The sequence below is a fragment of the Lissotriton helveticus genome, chromosome 7 (genome assembly GCF_964261635.1).
Source record: "Lissotriton helveticus chromosome 7, aLisHel1.1, whole genome shotgun sequence".
In the NCBI taxonomy this organism is placed as follows: domain Eukaryota; kingdom Metazoa; phylum Chordata; class Amphibia; order Caudata; family Salamandridae; genus Lissotriton; species Lissotriton helveticus.
The window spans coordinates 1,301,070,354-1,301,092,032 of NC_136068.1; the positions used below are offsets into that span (position 1 = coordinate 1,301,070,354).

The 21,679-nt window shown below is 45.9% G+C and overlaps 1 protein-coding gene across 9 annotated transcripts in view; it reads right to left on the bottom strand.

Annotated features, from left to right (window-relative positions):
* EXOC7 (exocyst complex component 7) overlaps nt 1-21,679 on the bottom strand; it is a 339,430-nt gene that overhangs the window by 25,520 nt on the left and 292,231 nt on the right. For all 9 annotated transcript variants that reach the window (XM_078654573.1, XM_078654571.1, XM_078654569.1 and 6 more), the window contains 3 exons: nt 20,031-20,091; nt 14,850-14,891; nt 4,754-4,887 (listed from right to left, as the gene is read on the bottom strand). In XM_078654573.1, coding sequence (XP_078510699.1) covers nt 4,754-4,887; nt 14,850-14,891; nt 20,031-20,091 — 237 coding nt within the window. The remainder of the gene's footprint in view (nt 1-4,753; nt 4,888-14,849; nt 14,892-20,030; nt 20,092-21,679) is intronic.

Consider the following 21,679-nt stretch of genomic DNA (forward strand, 5'->3'; position numbering starts at 1 on the left):
TAACACGATGGACCGCTTCCCGGTGCGCACACAAACACCGGGGCCCTCCCGACTGCACAATTTCATGGAAGCACAGGGGTTGGTGGATGTATGGAGGCAGTCCCACCCAGGTGACCGTCAGTACACATACTATTCTGCGGTTCATGACAGCTTGTCCAGAATTGACTACCTCCTCACACTGGGGGGGGGGGCTCCTCACTGTAGCCGAAGTCCAAATCCGTCCACGAGGGATCTCTGATCACTCCCCACTGACACTGTCTCTTTCCAGTCGTGAACATGCACGTAAACGCACCTACCCTATCTACCCATGCTACCTTCATGAACCATCAGTGGCCAAAACACTAAAAAGGGGCACTAGGTCTTACTTTGCCGAGAATACAGGGTCGGTGCGCTCCCATACAACCTTGTGGGAAGCTTACAAGACAGTTCTGCGAGGGCAGGCCGTTTCCGCTATAACACACCATAAGCGCACGAAGCGTCAGACACTGCTGGACTTGGAGGACCGACTGGACAAGGCCACACAAGATCATGAGAAAGACCCGACCGGGCACACGAAACACGTGCTCCGGCTGTGTCAACAGCATCACGCAGAACATGAGCGCCGCAGGGCAGTAGACGCAATGGCAGCAACAACGAACAGGGTGTACGACGTGGGCGACAAGGCGGGAAAATTGCTGGCCTGGCTAGAAAAGAAAAGGGGAGGGCAGAGGGCCATTCTGCAGTTGAGGGACCCAGACGGGGTGGTGCAGACCAGCCCGTCAAGAATAGTGGAGGTACTGGCGGATTATTTCCAATCAGTGTACTCCCCTGACGTCGTAGTAACCCGGGAAATGGCAGTGGGGTCTTTGGAAGGTGTACCTACCAACACTCTGCCACAGGATAAACGAGACGAGCTGGACTCGGACCTGACAACCGAGGAGATACAGGCAGCTATAGCGGCATTGCACCCAGGGAAGGCGCTCGGCCCCAATGGGGTGCCGATTGAGTGGTACAAGACCATGGCGGAGACGCTGTCTACGCCACTACTCCACATGTACAAAGAGTGTCTGGGGGAAGGGCGACTGCCACCCGATCAGCGTACGGCCACAATAATAGCAATACCAAAACCTGGTAAACCCCCGGAAGACTGCGGATCTTACCGCCCGATTTCCCTCCTTAACGCAGAGAGTAAAATTCTGGCGAAACTGTTGGCCACTAGATTGCTGCCACAGCTGGCGCACCTGATACACCCGGACCAGTCGGGGTTTATGCCGCACCGGAGTACAGCGATGAACCTTCGCCGGCTTCACGGCGTAATGGCACGCGCTCCACTACTGACGGAACAAGCGGCGGTGCTCTCCTTGGATGCCAGGATGGCGTTCGACATGGTGGAGTGGAACTATCTCCTTGCGGTCCTGGCTCACATGGGCATTGGCACGAAATTCATATCGTGGGTCAGGCTACTGTACACTGAACCCGTGGCAAGAGTGACGGCCAATGGCCACATCTCGAGGGAGTTCCCGCTAGCGAGAGGCACGAGGCAAGGGTGCCCACTCTCACCGTTGCTATTCGCCCTAGTTTTGGAACCCTTGGCGACAGTCATAAGGACCACACGGCTGTTGAAGGGCATTCAGTGGGGAGGCGACTGGGAGGACAGGGTCTCCCTGTACGCCGACGACATGTTAGTGTACCTCACGGACCTCGAGCATGGGGTGCCGGTCCTGTTGGCCTTGTGCGAGAGACTTGGCACGGCGTCGGGGTATAAAATTAATTGGTCGAAGTCAGTGCTCTACATGCTAAATGGCAACCCACCGCCTCTGACTGAAGACTGCCCGTTGCTAATAGAATCCCTCTCCTTCAAATACCTGGGGATCCACATCACCCGGGAACATGCGACCTTCCTAGACCTGAACCTAAAGCCACTGCTGGATAGGTTCAAGGCGGACGTGCGACACTGGAAGTCCCTCCCATTGACGCTGCTAGGTAGGGCGGCGCTTTTCAAAATGATGGCACTGCCGCGCTTCTTGTATGTCCTAGAAAACACGCCGGCAATCGTTCCACCATCGTTTTTCAGACAGATATCAGCACAAGTATCAGGCCTCCTATGGGGAGATAAACCGGCCAGGGTCGCGCATGTGAAAATGGTACGGGACTGGTACAGCGGGGGGATAGCGCTCCCACACCTTGAATTGTACTACTGGGCAGCGCACCTTAAGGTGATTAATCAGTGGATACATGCAGCTCAGACTGATCCTGCATACATGGCTGACAGGAGACAACTAGGCCTGAACACCCTACTGGCCCCGCTATATAATAAAAGTCTGTTAACAAAATTGATAGGCCCGACCAAACACACGGTGGCTCTGTGGCATAAAGCTCAGAGGCGACTAGGATGGGAGGGAGTGATCACCAAGCTAACGCCGTTGTGGGATGCCAAGAGCCTGGGGAACCTACGACGTAGTAAGGGGTTTGACCAGTGGGACGACATTGGGATCTCCACAGTGGGGGACATGTGGACAAGGGATGGGGTGATCTCCTTCGCGGTCCTGAGGGAACAATACGAGATGGCGATAACTGAAACATATAGATATATACAGATCAGACATGCTCTCCTGTCTGTGTTGGAGCCAGGCACCGCGGTCCCAGAATCGGCTCCGTTAGAGGACCGGCTACTAACAGACTACATGGAAGCAAGTGCTACCTCACTCACCTACCGCAAGCTGCTCAATAACTTGCCAGACCCACTGGTAAAACTGAAAGAACGTTGGGAGGACGAGGTTGGGGAATTGGAGGAGGCGGACTGGAATGCAGCATTGGCATCGCCCAAGGAGGCGGGTATATCTACACGCTTTCGACTAGTTCAATTTAAAGTCCTACATAGGGTCTACTACACCCGCACGACACTACACAGAATCCAGAGGGCGGATCACCCATACTGTCTGAGAAATTGTGGGGAGGAGGGTACGCTGTTCCATACGCTGTGGGAATGCCCAAATATCCAGGATTACTGGAGGAGGGTTACACGCACGATGCGTCAGACCTTACACACCTCATTGATCCCTGATCCCAGAGTCTGCCTACTGAATGTATGGAACCCGACAGACCTTACACAGCACGGGAAGGGATGGGTAATTATTGGGATGATGTTGGCAAAACGTGACATAGCACTGAACTGGGGGGCAAGCACTATCCCGACCCTGACTCAATGGAGTAGAAACATGGACCTGTTAATGATCACTGAAAGGGCAGTCTACCAACAGAGACACAACCCACGGAAATGGAATAAAATATGGTCACCGTGGAATGTATATAGGGGGGAGATCTGTGAGCCATTACCCGAGGGTGAAGACACTGATAGTGAAGGGGAAGAGGAGGAGTCAGCGTGAGAGGGAGGAATGGGGTGGGGGTAGGGACATAAGATGAGGCGGGGTGACTGAGCCTGGCGAATTGTAATGACGTTGATTTCAGTCTGGAGATGTAACCTGTTCACTGCCTAGGGAAACCTATACTCTCGCAAAATACTACGTACTATTATGTAAACTAGAAAATGTCTAGACCCGGCTTATGGTTAAGTTGAAAAGAGAAAAAAGGTTAATGTGAAAAGTTGCATAAAGGGATACCGACGGCAGAATGTTGATGCCGCGATGTGAATGTATAACGATGCTTATTATACTTGTTTCTGCAACAATAAAAACAAATTAAAAAAAAAAAAAAAAAGGAAGGTTTAGGCCTGGCAGAAAATTGACTTCACCGGGACGAAATGGCAGTTTAAACATAGAACTACCAGCTGCAGTGGCAGGCCTGAGAAGTTTTAAAGTGCTACTTCAGTGGGTGGCACAATGAGAGCTTCATGCCCACTAGTAGCGTTTCATTTACAGACCATGGGCTCATGTTGTACCACTTTACTATGAACGTACAAGTAAATTAAATATGCCAATCAAGTTTAGGTCTATTTTACCACTTTAGCACAGGCCTATTTTTCCACTTTAGCACAGGTTAGCAGTGGTAAAGTGCACAGAGTCCTAATGTCAACAGAAATGAAATCTGCAAAGCGAAGTGGGGGATGTGTGAAGGCAAAAAGTTTGGGGGTAACACTGCAGAGAGGTCCAAACCCAACAACAACCTTTAAAAAAAATAATGAGATTTATATAGCGCAAACTCGACCTCAAAATATCAGGTATCAAAGCGCTTTACATGAGCACCATTTTCGTTACAGACGGACACATTCATTTTTGTTAGGCACAGGGAGATTAAATGATTTGCCCAGAATCACAGGATGCTGAACGTCATTGTCGAGACTCGAACCCGGTTCCCCAGCGTCAAGAGAGTACGACTGCTCTAGCCATTAGGCTACATCCTCTACCCTTCAAATACTGCAATTCTAACAAGTCCTCTGGGCGATCGCAGCATCTTGAAACACAGCGTGCAACAGAGCACCAATTAACATCCTGGCACAAAGTTCTGGAGTTAGGGGTTGTGGTTCTGGTCCTAGACTAGCTCTCCTCAGGAGTCTTCTAAAAAAGCATACTTTTAGCCATATTATTAACCTACTTATGGAGCCACTGGGCGTGCTTCTAGGTAACAGATTAGTCTCCATATGTTGATGACATCCAATTATTCCTAACGTTCCATCCACCTCAAGTCATTCACTGGCTAAATCCTCTTCGCTTACCACCAGTCTTCCAACTTCTTCAAAGGTTTTGTAAATTACTTCCACACCTCCGCAGTAAAGAGATGGACATTTCTTTCCTACTGAAGTATCTTAAAACCTCACCTCTGCAGGAATGCGGCATAATCATTCTGTATGATTTTCTTCTGTGCTTGTCTAATTTTGTCCCTCTGCTCCTGGTCTGGGATTGCCCAGGCTTTCTGGATTTTACACAGCTCCTCCAGGCCATCATTAAAACCCTGGAGCCAAAAGAAGAGACAAAAAACACAGTGATAAATGCACTAATGTAACCTCAGAAACATGGATTGTTTACAAATCGTAAGTGAAGAACACTTCTCCTAACGGAAATATAAAGAATGAGCCTAGGTAACCTACATCTGAGAAATCACAGACAGACAACGTGGTTACACAGTCTTACGTCACTATGTTTTTATTGTTGATATTCTAACATATAAGCACAGAGTTTGGATTGCAGTGTTGAATGCATCTTTGTAAACGATAGTTCGCTATTTTTTTTTTAATAATTCTTTTTATTAACCAGAAAAAGGAAACAAAACATTTGCCTCAGAAATCAATACAGCTTACATAGTGTGGAGTCCAGCATACACAATGCAGAGAGCGTAAAGCAATTCCAATCCCCCAGTGTCTCACCCTCCCACCCAGCAAACAAAGATTATAGTTATACTCCATGTATCTTAAAGTGTCAAAGATATTCTAATTATGGTATAAACTGATCAGTTCTATAGGTTATCCAGGCCCCCCATATCTTCGCCCATTTACGCGGGGATCCCCTGCTTTGGTATACCATCGGCTCAGCCCGCTGGCACTAGTTTAAATCGTTCTACCAGGCTTGCAATGTTGGGGCTACATTGGCGCACCACACTCTGGCAATAATTTGCTTTGCCTCCACCCCCGCAAGGGCTAGCCACGTGGTGCCCCATTTAGGCCATACTGTGTCTCCCGCCACCAACAGGATGTGCCATCTCGCCGCTACCGGGACCTGCTCCTCCACCACCTCTTCCATTACATGAGCCACCTGCCTCCAGAATGTCTGAATCTTGGGACAGTCCCACAATATATGAAAGAACGTTTTTATCTCCCTACAAGCACGTACACACTGCGATGACATACAATGACCCATGTGGTACTGCACTGATTGTGAGACGTTGGATCTGTGTAGAATATGGAGCTGGATCAGCCTGAACGTGGCCCGTACAGAAATCTCTCTCGGGATCTGCATGACCTTCCCCCAATCCTCATCTTCCAGGAGACCCACGTCTGATTCCCATGCCACCCGCAGGGGTCCCATACAATCAGGGGTATTATTTATGAGTTTTTTGTATGTAAGGGATTTTGGATTGTCAATCATTGGATCAAGGAGGAGTTTGTCTTCAAGTGGTGGGTACTCCGGCAGCGAAACGCCTTCTTTTAAATGGCAAAGGAGTGTGTGCCGCAACTGTAAGAAGTGAAAACGCTCAATCGGTTTCATTTGGAATTCTTCACTCAGACTATCAAACTAAATCATTTTACCCTTATTCCAGATATCTCCCAGGAGATCAATGCCAATGCTGCTTCAGCCATGGAACCTCCGCAGGCGGTTAACCTCGCGCAAACAAATCTCCCTCCCAGAGGGGGGTCTGCTCAGTCAGCCGGGCCTCCCTGCCAATCATTTTAGTCGCCTTCCGCCAGGCCATAATCACGGTCTGTGTGTGGGGCGGGAGGGACGAGATGACCTTTCTACCCCCATAGAATATTGAAAGAAAGCTACACCTGTCCATAGCATAACGGTCGACCCGATTTGCTGGTTGGTTAAGTGGTGAGAAAACCCATCTGTTGACGTTGACCAGCTGCGATGCCCAATAATACTTCCTTATATCTGGTACTGCTAGCCCGCCTTCGCAAACCCCCCTCTGAGGTTTCTTCAGTGCGATCCTAGGGCAGCCACCCCCCATAGTAGTGCCCCTGTTCAGACTCAACCACTTGGAAGAAAACTTCCGAAATTTGGAATGGGGTGTTTAGTATGGCATACAAAAGAAGCGTAAAGCCATCATTTTGAATAAAACCGCTCTCCCCATAAGGGAGGCTGGCAAGCGCCGCCAGTGGACAACATCCGCTTTCAATCGTTGTAGCTGTGAGTATACATTCAGGCCAATAAACTCCTCTTTCGTGTTAGTAATCCAGATGCCCAAGTATTTAAATAGGTCTCTATGCACCAGCTCCGTGCATGACCACGTCAGCACCGGTGGCTCCCCCGCCAAGGTGAATACCAAGGTCTTATCCCAGTTGATGCCGTAACCGGAATATTGCCCAAACGAACCTATAATATGGATAAGTCTATGGAAGGTCTGTCTAGAACTGTGGGCATACAATAGGACATCGTCCGCGAACAGGGAGATATGCTCTTCCCACCCGCCCCCCACATCAATGTAATGCCCCACACTATCGGATCTGCTCACACCCATGAGGCCAATGGTTCAAGAGCCAGCGCAAAGAGCACGGGAGAGAGCAGGCAGCCCTGCCGAGTGCCCCTATGAAGCTGAAAAATTCTAGACACCGACCCATTAACCTGATCACGTGCCAACGGGGCAGCATAGAGAAGCTCAATCAAGCGTCGGAAACCCGGGCCAACTCCAAATTTTGCAAGGACAGCAAATAAATACAGCCATTCGATACTGTTGAATGCCATGTAGGCGTCGAGTGAAAGGAGTGCTGCCGGAACGTATGGCCTCTGCTGTACCACATGCATAAATACAATCGCCAAAGATTTAATCTAGTACTTCTATGAGGCATGAACCCGGACGGTCCGGGTGAATCAATGACAGTATTATGGGATTCAATCTGTTTGCAATCGCTTTGGCGAGTACTTTGGCCTCGAAGTTCAGGAGCGTGATCGGTCGATATGAGCTACAGAGATCCTGTGGCTTACTCTTCTAAGGAATAACGACAAAAGTAGCCGTTCTCAAGTCGGGAGGCGACTGTGCCTCAGTCAGTGCCTCGCAAAACATTTTAAGTATATGCGGCGTCAGGTAACTTACCACACATTTGTACAATTCCGCGGGGAATGCCACAGGCCCGGCAGCTTTCCCTGACTGGAGATCTCGCATGGCGCTCTCAATTTCTTCTATTGTAAAGTCTGAGTCCGCCGCCTCCCGGTCCCCATTCGTCAGAGTCGGCAAGGCAATGTCCTTCAAGAATTCCACAAACTCGGTAGATCCCTTCGTAGTATGTGGCAAACACCTCGGCTTTAGCTGTACCCGTTCCCCGAACCACACCCTCCATAGTCCGAATCTCAGAGACCCAGTTGCGACCTCTGTCCCTCCTTTCCAACAACGCAATGAGTTTATTTGCCTTATCGCCAAGGTCATAAATACGTAGTTGCGTGGCTATTGCGAAGGTACGGGATGTATTCTCCTCTAAATCCCCAAGTTCTTTCTGTTTGAGTCTGAGTATATGCAGCCGTTCAGCCCCGCCCTCCTGAGTCAATCCCAACGTTGAGTCAAGATGTGTTATTTCCTGTTCCAAACTATCGCAAGCCGCCCTTTTGTTTTTTCGCCTGGCCCCGGCCGCTGCCTGTACATGGTTCCTGGCCACCGTCTTGTATGCCTCTCATAATATGCAGTGAGAGCGCACAGATCCCTTGATTTCAGTGAAATAAAGTTCTGTACGTTCCTCAAACTGCTCCCAAAACTCCTGATCTTTAAATAACTAGGGATCTAAACATGGGGTTAGAGTCCAGTCCCTCTTCTGGCCCCGTTGAAGTACCCCCACCGGGGAATGGTCAGAGATTCCACGGGCCCTACTACAGCATGCCTGAAAGAGGGCAGTCGAAGCAGCCTGAGTGAAGATAAAGTCCAAGCGTGACCCGCTACTGTGCACCGCGGAGATATGAGTATATTGCCTGCCCGTGGAATTATGTAGTCTCCGGAGGTCCACCAACCCCATTGCAGTTGTAAATCACTTTAACGGTTGTGGCCCCCATGCCCTGTGGGAGCGTGTGTCACAGTCAAGAGCCACTTCCATAGTCTCGTTCATGTCCCCACCCAAGAGGAAAGTGCCCACTGGTAAATCCAGGAGGAGGTTGTTAAGATCTGGGAATGTTATCACTTGCAATCTAGGGGGATATACACTGAGCAAAAATTAAGGGTGAGACCCTCCCATGTCCCTGACAGTGCAACGTATCGCCCCATTTGATCAGTCCATGAGCGAACAATCACCAAAGGCAGCATGTTCTTAAGCAAGATCGCAGTCCCTCCGGAAACCGTGGTAAACCCTGCATGGACTGCAAGCGTGTACCCAAACCTGTTAAGGGCAAGATAGTTATTCCGCTTCAGGTGTGACTCCTGCAGGAGCACCACGTCCGGAGAATGTCTGCGAAGGTACTGGAGCACCATGGTCCATTTATTTTATCACCCAGGCCGTTCACATTCCATGATAGCACCTTCTGGTGTTTACTATGCTGCAAGGCCATCAGAGAGAAACAACTGTCAAATCACCTCCCCATGCCCTCCCCGCATTCAACCACCCCCACGTCCATGTATCTGTGTATTGTGGTTGCACAGTCTTAAACTTTGGTGCACTGCAGTAAAATAGAAGTCCCCACAACTAAATGAGATGCATAGCCTGAAAAGAGAGAAGTCTGAATTGGTTTTCCTTATTTTGCAAAGAAAGGGTAAACATCTCCTTTTATATGAATAAAGTGGATGTGGACTTTAGACAGCTTTATCAAACACCTCAATTGCCAATATGTGGGACTGCCTTCATGAATTCGGGTTGGTCTACATTTTTGGATCCATATATAGGCTGAGTTAGCGGAGAATAGTCACTAAGATGCAAGATGCTCTACTGTTACAGTAGAAAATACCCTTTTCTCCACTAAATAGGGAAGACCCCAGTTAGGAGAGTAGCACTATGCAAAGGGCATGAAATAGCGCTAGAGTAGAAACTGAGGACAAGACATATTCCTTCGTTTGGCTGAGTCATCTCTGGAAATAAATTAAATCTAAATCTGAAAGGGCAGAGGTACACAGCTCCACCCATACAAGTCTACTTTTCAGACCGTGCCAAATAAATGTCTTACTTCGTTTATCTTTATCAAACTAATGGGATTAGAGTATTCAGTACTAGGGGACAATCACCCTAAAACATTTAGCCAATCCCCTACAGTTAAGAGAGGAACATTTCTAGGCGTTTTCCTTACTGTTGTTAAATGTTCTGAAAGCTAAACTGGTACATCCCAAATACCATAAAAAGCAACAGCCCTAAAGATCATTTTAAGGAAAAGTTTTCCTTAATTTGGACTGCAACATGTTTGTACTGATTTCATACACTTTTTTCATATTAAATTAGGTGCATTTTTTTTCCAATCTCATTTTGTTTTTTGGAAAACTGCATGGTTGTTCTACGTTTGGAAAAGCAAGTCTTTTTGCAGACTACCAAATTACGTAGCAAACTGCACCATTTTATTTTCCAGAAATTACGTGTACATGCAGGTTCTTCTTCTCTGAGCTGTTTTTCCTATTGTATCCTCGAGGGCTGTGCAGAAAGAAGTTCCAATCTCTTACTGGTGCAGAGCGATCCTAAGTACAGTTAGCACTACTGGACCGCCAGTCCCTTTAAGCATGTTCTGTTGCACTTCAGTGACATTCACTGGAGACCAGGGATTCTCCTCCAGTAATAGTATTATTCATGTGCCATATCACTAAGATAACAAACATCACACCAGGGGTGGGCGGAACTGGCGGAGTTTCATTCCACAGAAATATATTAGAATTCTGCGGAATTCCACAGAATTCTGCGAAGGGCCAGAGTGGGCACTGCAATGTGCAGTGCATACCCCTGGGTGCTCTTCCATAAGTATGTATGGGCACAAGGGTATCCACTTCAGTGAATACTCCTCGTGGCCTTACATACTTATGTAAGGGAACCGAGGGGTATGCAGTGTTCTTACTTAAGTATGTAAGGGCATCAAGAGGTATCCAATCAATGTGCATACTACTCCGCGCCCTTACATACTTATGTAAGAGTGCAGAGGGGCATGTACTGCAGGTCAGTGGTGCTTTACAGGGCTGGAAGAGGGAGCAGTACCTCTATGTTTAAAAGTCATGGGAGATTAACGTTTAAGCTGTAGTGGTGTTTTTTTTTTTTTAGAAATAGAAGGACTGCTCCCTCTACCAGCCCTGTTTAAAACCATTACAGTGCTGACTGAATTCCCCCGGCGGAACAGTGGAATTAATTAGTAATTCCAGGTAACACGAGTAAAACGAAATTACTAAATTACTCCAATTTCAACCGGCAGAGCTGAAAGTTCCGCCCAGCCCTACATCAAACAGTGATGGATGATGGAATGTTTACATTAATCTGAAGCCCTGGTAATTACTCTGTGAAGCATTGCAGTTTTTGTGTAATCACTGTGACACTCCCAATAGGGACCTACGTCAGGCAAAACTATTGTTAGCCCTGCTTCAAGGGGGGAGTTCTAGCCTGAACTGGCAAATCAGGCTCCGACTGAACACTGCAGGGCCTCAAGAGTGATATGCAGCTTGCTTGAGGCCAATGGTATAGTAAGCACCTAGAACCATAACTGGGCACAATCATCCTACTTATGGCAACTCCAAAAAACAAAACGTTAGTCCGTGGGCCTGTGATCAAGTAGTGTGGGCTGCACTGTCCTTTTTAGGATTTGCATATGGATGGTTGTTCTATCTAGTGACAAAGTGAGCAATAGAAAGATGGACCTGATTGTGGCAGAGAGTAATCACTAGTTCATCTTATTTAATTTAAGTGTCCCATCCATGTTATTTACTCTGGCACTCGAATCGAAGACCTTGAGTCTAGGAAAATGTGCTAAAGGCAAGAGTACCTTCCCTCTATTTTATTTCCAGGTTGTTTGATATCACAGCTTGAATATATTTTTCCTAACCATCTCTATAAAATAAAACTATTTTAGTGGCCACTCGAATCAAAGGACTTCCAATCATAAGCAACAGGGGCTATGCAATCCATAATTGGGTGAAGGGTAAAAAGTCCACCCTTACTTCAAGCAAAGACATGAATTGAAAAACAGAAAGGTTTGCTTAAATTGACACAAGAATGTCAAAGGAATTGAACCCTTTGGCATGAACGTCTAATAACCATTGGGTGATGTTTCTATACACTGGTAGAGTGTTCTCATTTCATTCCATGCTTGATCTACAGCTACACAAGAGCCAACATTTCCCCTGAAAGATGAACAAGTCTGTCAATATTCACATAGATAATGCGGATGAATTCAAGTACATCAGGTTTCTCTTCTCTCTCTCTTACTTTCCTTGTGAATACTTGCGTATGACAGATCTGTTTTAACAGCAACACCTTATCAATAACATATTTTTGCACACCAATTTGCCCAAAACTGTAGACTTTTCCTGAGACTGCATTATGTAAATCTCTCTGAAATGTATGCACACCGGTTTGTATCCCAACCAAAAACATTTAACAGTCCATGGCTAGCATCTACTAGTTTGAGGTGGCAGTTACACCTTCTCCCTTTACACAATTGGTCATGGCAAACAATAGTTTCGAGGAGAGTCTGATTAAAAAAGCACAGGAGTAGTTACTTGTCTGCCTGGAGTGCCTTCTTCCCATTGGGTAGCTACAGATTCCCAAAGTCCCTGTGACTGCGGGTACATGGGGGTCTGGTACAACCATCACATGTGCTAGAAATGTTAGACAATCCTACCTGTCTATATCAAGGCTTGTGCACCTCACTTATAAAGAAGACACACCCTTGCTGAAAAAAACACACAATTCTCTAAGGGATAAAAAGCTCTTAGGGTCAATGCCTGAGGGACTCCGGTCTAGGGAAGTGCACGAGTAGTTAAGAGGGAAAACAGGAGAGGGGGAGAAAAGGCACATAAAAAAAGAAGAGGCGTAGTGCTGGATGAGGAAAGTGAGAGAAAGACAGCAGTGGAACAGATAAACAAGTAATGGCAAGAAAGACAGGATGCTGCAGTGAATGTAGGAAGAGAGGGCCTCATTACAGCTTGAGAAAAGTGTAGGAGATGCAGATGAGAGAAAGACAAAGGAATAAGGGATAGGTGTGGACAAAATGGATAAAAGGCCAAAGGAAAAGTCACATATGACACAGCCTCTCAATACTGAAGTGACTGGAAATAAAACAAGAGCATTTTCCAATGCAAGCTTCCTTCGTCCTCTTACTACACAAAGTATGTGTGTAAACATTAAGCCCTGAAGAATGTTATCAGAGTTTGCTCAGCCTAGAGAAAAAAAATTCAAATCTACAAACGTTGAGTAAACTAATATAAAACATAGAAAGAGACCAGGTTTAAAAGAAAAGAGGATTGCTGTGGAAAGTAAGCACCCTCAAAAGCAGCCCAAGGCAGGGATTCTCTCATGGGGAGTGCATAATATAATTAAGAATTTTGAACTGGTGCACGGCACTGTGAGAGCTCACTGAACTGCAAGTTGTTTTTATTAAGTTTACTTATTAATTTTGCATTCAGAACCTGTTTGATCTATGGGAGTACACTAACAATAATTTAGAAAAAACAAAGAGAGAACGAGGGAGCTGCTAGGAACTTAGGGAGGGGCAGAATCAACAGGTTAAGGTCATGGCTCACCTACACAGCAGCAGCATCCTCTCACCCAATCGGAGGATATTTTCCCATTTTGAACTTGAAGCTTACTCCCATTTAGAACAAGAACTTTCTTTAATTTCATGTTCTTGTATAGTGAATTATCTCCCCTAGCAGGGTTCAGATGTTATAACAAGAAGAGAAAGGTGATAGTAAAACATATCAAAGGCAGTAAGAAGTAGGGAAGAGTAACAAGACAGAAAGGAAGGGAGAATAGAGAGAGTTACATTTGGAAAGAAAGGATCAGAGAGAGCTACGGAGGAGAAGAGAGGGTTAAGATTATAAAGGAAGACAAAGGGATATAAAAGAAAAAGGGGAAAAGGAAAAAAAGGCAAGAGTGGCTCGAAAAAGTGGTAGGGCTGGTTGGAGAAAGGTTGGTTCATAAAACTCTCTCTTTGGAACAGATCGCTACTCTTTACAAAAGGGTTTTTATAAAATTCCAGGTTATTTTCAGCTAAATCGTCTGTAGGGTATACGTTTTCACTACCCATTTCCTATTGTAATATAGTACCAGACATTTCCTCTGCAGCAACTTTGCAGAGTCCATCCAGAAAAAAAGGAGGAAGGAGTAGTAGAGAAAGTAGAGAGGAGAAAGCAGTGTGGCAGAGTAAGATGAACTGAACTCGGACAAGACGGAAGTCCTCATCCTGGGATCTTCGCCCTCCGCCTGGGACGACTCCTGGTGGCCCCCAGCCCTGGGCACCGCACCCAAGCCAACCGACCACGCACGCAACCTGGGCTTCATCCTGGACCCCTCCCTCTCGATGACCAGACAAGTCAACGCCGTCTCCTCATCGTGCTTCAACACCCTGCGTATGCTTCGCAAGATCTTCCGCTGGATCCCGACCGAGACCAGGAAGACTGTCACCCAGGCCTGTCACCCAGGCACTCGTCACCAGCCGACTGGACTACGGAAACGCCCTCTACGCCGGAACCACAGCCAAGCTACAGAAAAGACTCCAGCGCATCCAGAACGCCTCCGCCCGACTCATCCTGGATGTCCCCCGACGCAGCCACATCTCCAGCCACCTGAGGAACCTGCACTGGCTCCCCGTCGACAAGAGGATCACGTTCCGGCTCCTCACCCACGCACACAAGTCTCTCCACGACCTGGGCCCCAAGTACCTCAACGACCGCCTGACCTTCTACACGCCCACCCGCCAGCTACGGTCCACCAGCCTCGCCCTCGCAGCCGTACCACGCATCCGAAGAGCCACCGCCGGAGGAAGATCCTTCTCTTACCTGGCTGCCAAGACTTGGAACTCCCTCCCCATCCACCTTCGGCTGACCCAGGACCATCTCGCCTTCAGGAAACAACTCAAGACCTGGCTGTTCGAGCAGTAGCATATCCCTCCCCCCAAGCGCCTTGAGACCCTCCCGGGTGAGTAGTGCGCTATACAAATGGCATGATTGATTGATTGATTGATTGATGAACACGAGAGAAAAGAGCACCGGAAAGACGGAGAGAGGTAAAAATAGAGAAAAAGAAACAGAAGAAAAGAAGTATAATAGCAGGAGAAAACTGCAGGAAAATAGCAGGTGAGGGACAAGAGACATATCTGTCTTACCTTAAATCGTTCCTTTATCATCTGTCTCTCCTTATCTTTGAGCTGCACATAAAGGAGGGAGAGCAGAAAAGCATTAATGTTTTATGCTGTGAGGGAAATATGATTTTTATTTCAAAACAGAAATTTACCTATAGAAAATTCTACATCTAGAAAATATTGCTACTCCGCTCCTCTTATGTCATCCCTCACCCACTGTCTCCACCAAAGCATGTGCAGTTATGCCTGGTAAGCCCTTAATTTAAACTAGATGTCCCTTTACACACGACAGCGATGAGTCCCCTTTGTCAAGTCTTTGGCAGGTGTGCTCTGGCATCCCACTTGTCATTTGGATACAACCAATCTACGACAAAGATAGAACTGCCCCCACAAGTCTGATGCACATTACCGGCTTATGCTCCCACTCCCAATAATAGTCTGTCATGGGAACTATTAGGATCTAGGATAGGGCTGGTGCGCAGCCACAAATGTGTGGTTGATGTCATTGCCCGATTCCTCTTAGTCTGTGACCTGGATGGCTGGATAGACACTGCATGTACCAGGTCTGAGAGTTACTCGTGATGTTTCCCTGCAATCATACGGTCACTAAAAGTGAAACAACAAATGCTGCATTCTCTCCAATGCTCCGTCTCACCACAGCAGATTTGAACCGAAACAATGTCAACTATGGCATACTTCTACAGGCAATACCCAATCCTTACAACTCCAATAAAACCTCCAGTTTAAATTTCAAGCACATACAATAATACAATACCACGCCACACACACACACACACACATTATATATATATATATATATATATATATATATGTATCTGTATGCACAAATATGCATGAGACCTCACAAATACTAGGCACATTGCTACAAATCCACACACGAGATCCACCATACTAGCCCAATATTGCAATATGTAGTGTATTTTGTAAAGCGCACAGCTGCCCCAACGGGGCGTTCCGGCGCTGTATAACGCTGTGGAACCCTTCCTGGCTCTCCCTGTGAGAAGCCCCTCCTGAGCACCCCCAAGGTGAAGCCAGGCATCCCAGTGTTGTAGGAGCCATTGTGAAGATTAAGCAAGCTATTGCCCAGAGTTGCAGCGTGGGACCCATGATTAGAGTAGGCGCCGAGGCGAGAATTATCGAGTCCGCGGACATTGAGCTCAAGACCCTGCCGCGTCGGGACTTGAACCCTGGTCCCGGGCCTGATCTCTGCTTCAGAGTCTGCCGCTCTAACCAGTGAGCCACACTTCTCCACAATATGTACTCCTACATTGAAAACCTTTATTTGTTTTGCCTTTCTGTTTGCCATTCATATTCACTCTTTGGCTGATGCTGCTGGAACCAACTAATAGCAGAGTAACAAATAAACATGAGTAGCTTACTTTCATAAATTGAAAACAACTACTACTAAGTTCTTTGTGAAACTGTTTTGTGCACAGTCAATACCAAAGGAGTGTACCTTTTTTCCCATAGTGAACCCCTTCAGGCCAGGGTGTAGGGACATGTGGAAAACAGAATCTAATCTGGAGAGATTAAACCATCATGCACTACTGCATGCTTTCTGATCTAGCCCTCGCTCTTTTTTTAAAGGACAAGAAATTTGTGGAGAACATTAAAACTGATGAAAAAGCAAGGCGATGGACAGGATTGTGCACTGCCTTCCAAGTTAAAGGGATGCCTTCCTCTCTGAGGACAGAGTCAAAACAATCCTTTCCCATATGCTAGATAGGAATCCTTAACGGTAGAGTGGGAAGTAAACAAATTGAGCAGGATAAACCCATACTCTGGACACATTTCTCATGACAGATAAATCACAAACTTGAAACAAATGACAAATTATGTTCTCATGTTGTTGATGTTTACAGGTCAAGGGGTGTAGTCACAGTGTTTGCTTTACTGATATGTGAACCTTTGCAGTAGAAATAGTTTTGTAATGCTGGTGAATTTTGAACAATGAGGCACTGCTGCAGCAATCAATACCCTTTTTCTATCGCATCTTGCACTTTTTCTAAGAGATTTTTTTTATGGGTCTTTAAACCTGGATGCTTCCTTCAAAGAACAAATTTAGTACATTTGCAGAAACTTCGAGTCTGAAGTCTGGCATATGAACTAAAGAGCATCTTCCATGAATGACTGTCAAGCGTCTATCAGCTATCAAAGAGGGCTGCTCATATTGCTTAATTTTAAAAGTGTTTGCCTTTCGCTTCAATGTCTTGATCCACCTGCAATTCTTTAGCTTGAGTCAGATGGCAGATACGAGTAGGTATAATGTCCCACATCCTTCAGTAATACCATGGCATGAGTATGTTGGCTTTTGCAATTCGAAAGGTAAGGCAGATTACATAGTTTGGGAATTAATGACTCTCAGCGCTATGCAATATTTACATAGTCTTACCTCAGATAAGCTGCCACATGTGTTTGACAAACTGAAGCTACTCAATATACACTCTCTAGATTATGTTCAATAGGGACAAACTGCAACTGAAAAGAGACAAATATTCTTAGTCTGCAAACCAAAAACGACAAAGGGATGCAATCCAGACAAAGGCTATGTGTGGCACTAGGGCTTTGACAAGTTATCTCTTAGTCATTTTTTTCTATTGCATATTACATTCCAAAAGGAAGAGAGAGCCTTAATAGGGAAAATTCTTGAATAGCAACAGATTTCCATAGCCTCTACAGTCAAAACTGGGATCTACTCCTAAATCAAACACAAGGGAATTCCAGTTCAGGAAAAACCTGGCTTGGCAGTTCGGGCTGGACTGTTACCATGAGGTACAGGGTCAAGGCTGATTTGCATATATGTGGTTCTGAACTGAGGTGGCGAATTGAGCTAAAGAATGATGATGGATTCAACCAAGATCTGTGACTGGGGGTGAGTGTCTGAAAAGTTTGAGCGCTCCATCCATCATCTCCATGTGTTTGCTTTGTTCGCCCTAAGTTGGCAGGGTATGCCCAGACGTGGGTCCCTTGCTCACTTTGCCACTGGATTCAAGCTAGCCTGGCTGATGAAGGGTGTTACCCAGAAACCGGTCCCAGAATGCTGGTTTCCGGTTCAGGAAAGACCTTGCTTGGCAGTTCTGACTGGACTGTTCCCATGAGGCACAGGGTAAAGACTGATTTGCCTATAGCTGGGTCTGAACTGAGGTGGCAAAGTGAGCTAAAGAATAATGATGGATTCAACCCAGATCTGTAACTGGGGTTGAGTGTCTGAAAAGTGTCAGCGCTCCGTCCATCATAAATTGTGTTTGCTTTGTTCGCCCTTAGTTGGAAGGGTATGCCCAGAAGTGGGTCCCTTGCTCACTTTGCCACTGGATTCAAGCTAGCCTGGCTGAAGGTGTTACCCAGAAACCAGTCCCAGGATGCTTGTTTCCGGTTCAGGAAAGACCTCGCTTGGCAGTTCGGGCTGGACTGTTCACATGAGGCACAGGGTCAAGAATGATTTGAATAAGGCTGGGTCTGAATTGAGGTGGCGAAGTGAGCTAAAGAATGATGATGGATTCAACCCAGATCTGTGACTGAGGGTGAGTGTCTGAAAAGTTTCAGTGCTTCGTCCATCATCTCCTTGTTTTTCCTTCGATCTATCTACTCCTAAATGCCATTCAAGACATGTCACAATCTCAGACATCTGCAATTCAAAAATAGGAAGTTGTCTTAACGGCATGGAGCATACAGCCTTAAAACAGATCGTGACAACACAACTGCCCATGAAGCTTTCTCTTAAATTATTTATTTGACCCCAATTGCTTTTCTCATGGGAGGAGTCCCTTAAATGTCAACCTTTTTATGCTACTTTGTGTTCATTCTGACCATGTTGATTTCGAGGCACTGCTATTAATTCAAAGTTGACAAGCTAAAGGTCTGGCATGTGTTCTATAGTAAAAAGTCACCCAAGGTATAGTGTTCTTCACAGCTGTGATTTATGGTTCAGCATTATTTTCTTCTGAGGAGTCTGATATCAAGGACTGCATGATGAGGCCCAGCCTCTAGAGAGGATCATTTAAGAAGGGGAGAGTTAAGGTGATAGTAAAAAAAAGTATTGCATTTTCACACTTCAAAGGCTTCTTAAGAGCGCTCTCTTTTCCTAAAGAGATCCTTCCCAAACATACTAGTATTGTTTGCAGTCCATCAGAAAAGCATACTTGAATCTTTTATAGTTTGGGGCCCATTTGATGATCTGGCACACAACTTTATTAAAAACATAAATGATTATCTAAATTTGATAATAGAAATTACAATAAGTGATTAATGGTGAAAAAGAGCAAAGATATAGGGAGTGGGGCTCTCTAAATGAGCATTTTCAATTTCAATAATCAGAGAGAATTTCTGAGAAGCAAAAACATATAAACCATTCCATGAAAGGCATACTGTGGTGGTATTGCAGGCCATATAGTGAAGTTACTCCAGACAAGAGTATATGGCGCTAGAAATTCAGCAATGTGCTGCACCCAGTACCCAGGTACTACTGTTACAGAAAACTGGGATACCTACACCCAAACCCACTGGGTCCTTCTCTGAACTAAGAGTCTGGAGGGTATGTTCAAAGATCATTACCTGTTGGTACTACTGCTGGGTCCAGGCAAGGGTGCAGGGAAAAGCCAAAAGCAGTCAGTGCTCACATGATGTAGTGCAAGCCTTTCCTTTCCCCTCAGTTCATCAAACAAATCGGCACATGCATTTGCATCCATTCGCACACACACAAACACATACTAAGTCGTAAATTCAAGGACATGCCAAACGACACACATGGACCAGGCCTACACACATCTGAACATGAGCAAGTGGGTATGATCATTATTACTTCACTTGTAAAATGCTTACTGCCCTGAGACAACCAAACGCTCAGTCAACTAAAACACATAATGATCCACATAAATATACAACCCAAACAAAACAGTCATTCATGCCTGCAAACAGACTGCCACAACATTCATGCAAAATATTAACATAAAAAAAAACAGACACCCCCCACCCCCACACCTGTACCCATGGCATCCAATTCTACTAGGGAGAGGTGTGGCACAGCGGCCAGAGCGGCTGACTGGAGCACAGGGGTCAATAGCTCACTTTATCTCCCAAACAGCCCCCAGCGCCTTGAAACCTTAACTGGGGGATATGTTTGCGCTTTACAAAAATATGTATAGATCTACTCTTATGGTTGCTGATCACCCCTCTCAAACTATTCACCTTAGCACCTTGAAACACAAGGAGATTCTTCTCAGAGACGTAATCTGTGACCTTCAACCAGCTGCGGGGAAGACAGCAAAACAAGAACAAAACAACAACTGAGTAGCAATAATAACCATGAAAAAATTAAGAAGCAAAAGAGGTCATTCATTATACAGGGCAAAACAGATTTCATAAGGTCGCCAGTATCTCGTGACTGCATGAACAGGAGGCATCTGACCGGGGAAACAAGATAGGAATATTAACATTAATAATCAGTGAGGCCATCAATGATGCCATTTAACATGTCATGAGTGATGCAATATGTAAGTTCATAAGCAGTGCACAACAGGGGCGAAAGTTGTAGATAGTTCAGTACTCCATACATGGTGAATTATAGTTTTTGGGGTTTTCAAAATTAGTTTTTATTTGATTTCAACACCTTGTGTATTGTCGCTCTAACCTCTGGCAAATTGAAAAGCACAAAAAGTGCTATTGTTGACATAGAAATCACTGTAACCTATCACCAGTCAATTTACAAAATTGCAATTTTTTTCACACTGCATTGATTTACATTAGAACAAGGAAATATTACTCCTAGAAAATACGAGAAAAATTCTTTGCAACCAACAGAACTTCTAGGGCTGCCCTAACACATCGGAAAATAAGTAGAAATGTAATTAGGAGCAGCCAGATAAGCAGCGGTGAATACTTAAGGAATATGGAGACTGTCCCTTTAAGAATCCAGCAATCTTTCCTCTCCCATCATGCCTTGTACTGGCAGTCGCTGGAGAGAAACATTTATTTTTTTCGGAGTGTGCTGAGAGGATCTCAGAATGCTTCTGAGCGTTTCTAAACATTGTTTTTCTTTAGAAAATAAACTTTGTCTTTACCTTTAAGATTTCGCTCAACCTCTTTGTCTTTTTCAAGTGTTTCTTAACAGGTATTTTGTTTATCTACTTTATTTGTTTGACAGGTGCACAATGTACAGGAGAAAAAAAGGCTGCAAATGAACCACATGCTCTGTGTATCATTTATCTCTTGAGCTCTCATGCTGGGGCAGAATACCACTTCTGCCAAAAGATGCCTAGGAAGACCCTAAAAGATAATGAGGGCATCTGCCTCAGGGGCAGGCTGGAGGATGACCTCAAGAGGCAGAAGGTCAAGAAGGTACGCAACCTGGGGGTTTGGATCGATGATAACCTCCAGATGGAGTCTCATGCAAATAAGACTGCTAATGTATGCTTTTCCTTGATACGGCTGCTACGAAAAATACTACCGCTACTACCAATGGACTCTCGCCCGGAGGTGGTAAGAAGCACAGTATTAAGCAGGCTGGATTATTGTAACTCTCTGTACTCGGGCGCCCCACGTTACATCATCCAGGGCCTGCAGAGAGTACAGTCTGCAGCGGCGAAATTGGCACTCAATAGGTCGCGCAGTTCATCTTCCACCTTGGCTCTTAGAGAGCTACATTGGCTGCCTATTAGGGACAGGATACATTTTAAGTACTTATGTCTGATTTTCAGAGCAGTGCACAAACTGGGACCTATTCCCATGCAGGAAAAATGTAGGTGGTATCAACCCAAGCGGAATCTTTGCTCCTCGAGTGCCAGCCTTTTGGCAGTCTCCAGGTTTAAACGGGCCAGGGCTGGAGGGAGGGCATTCAA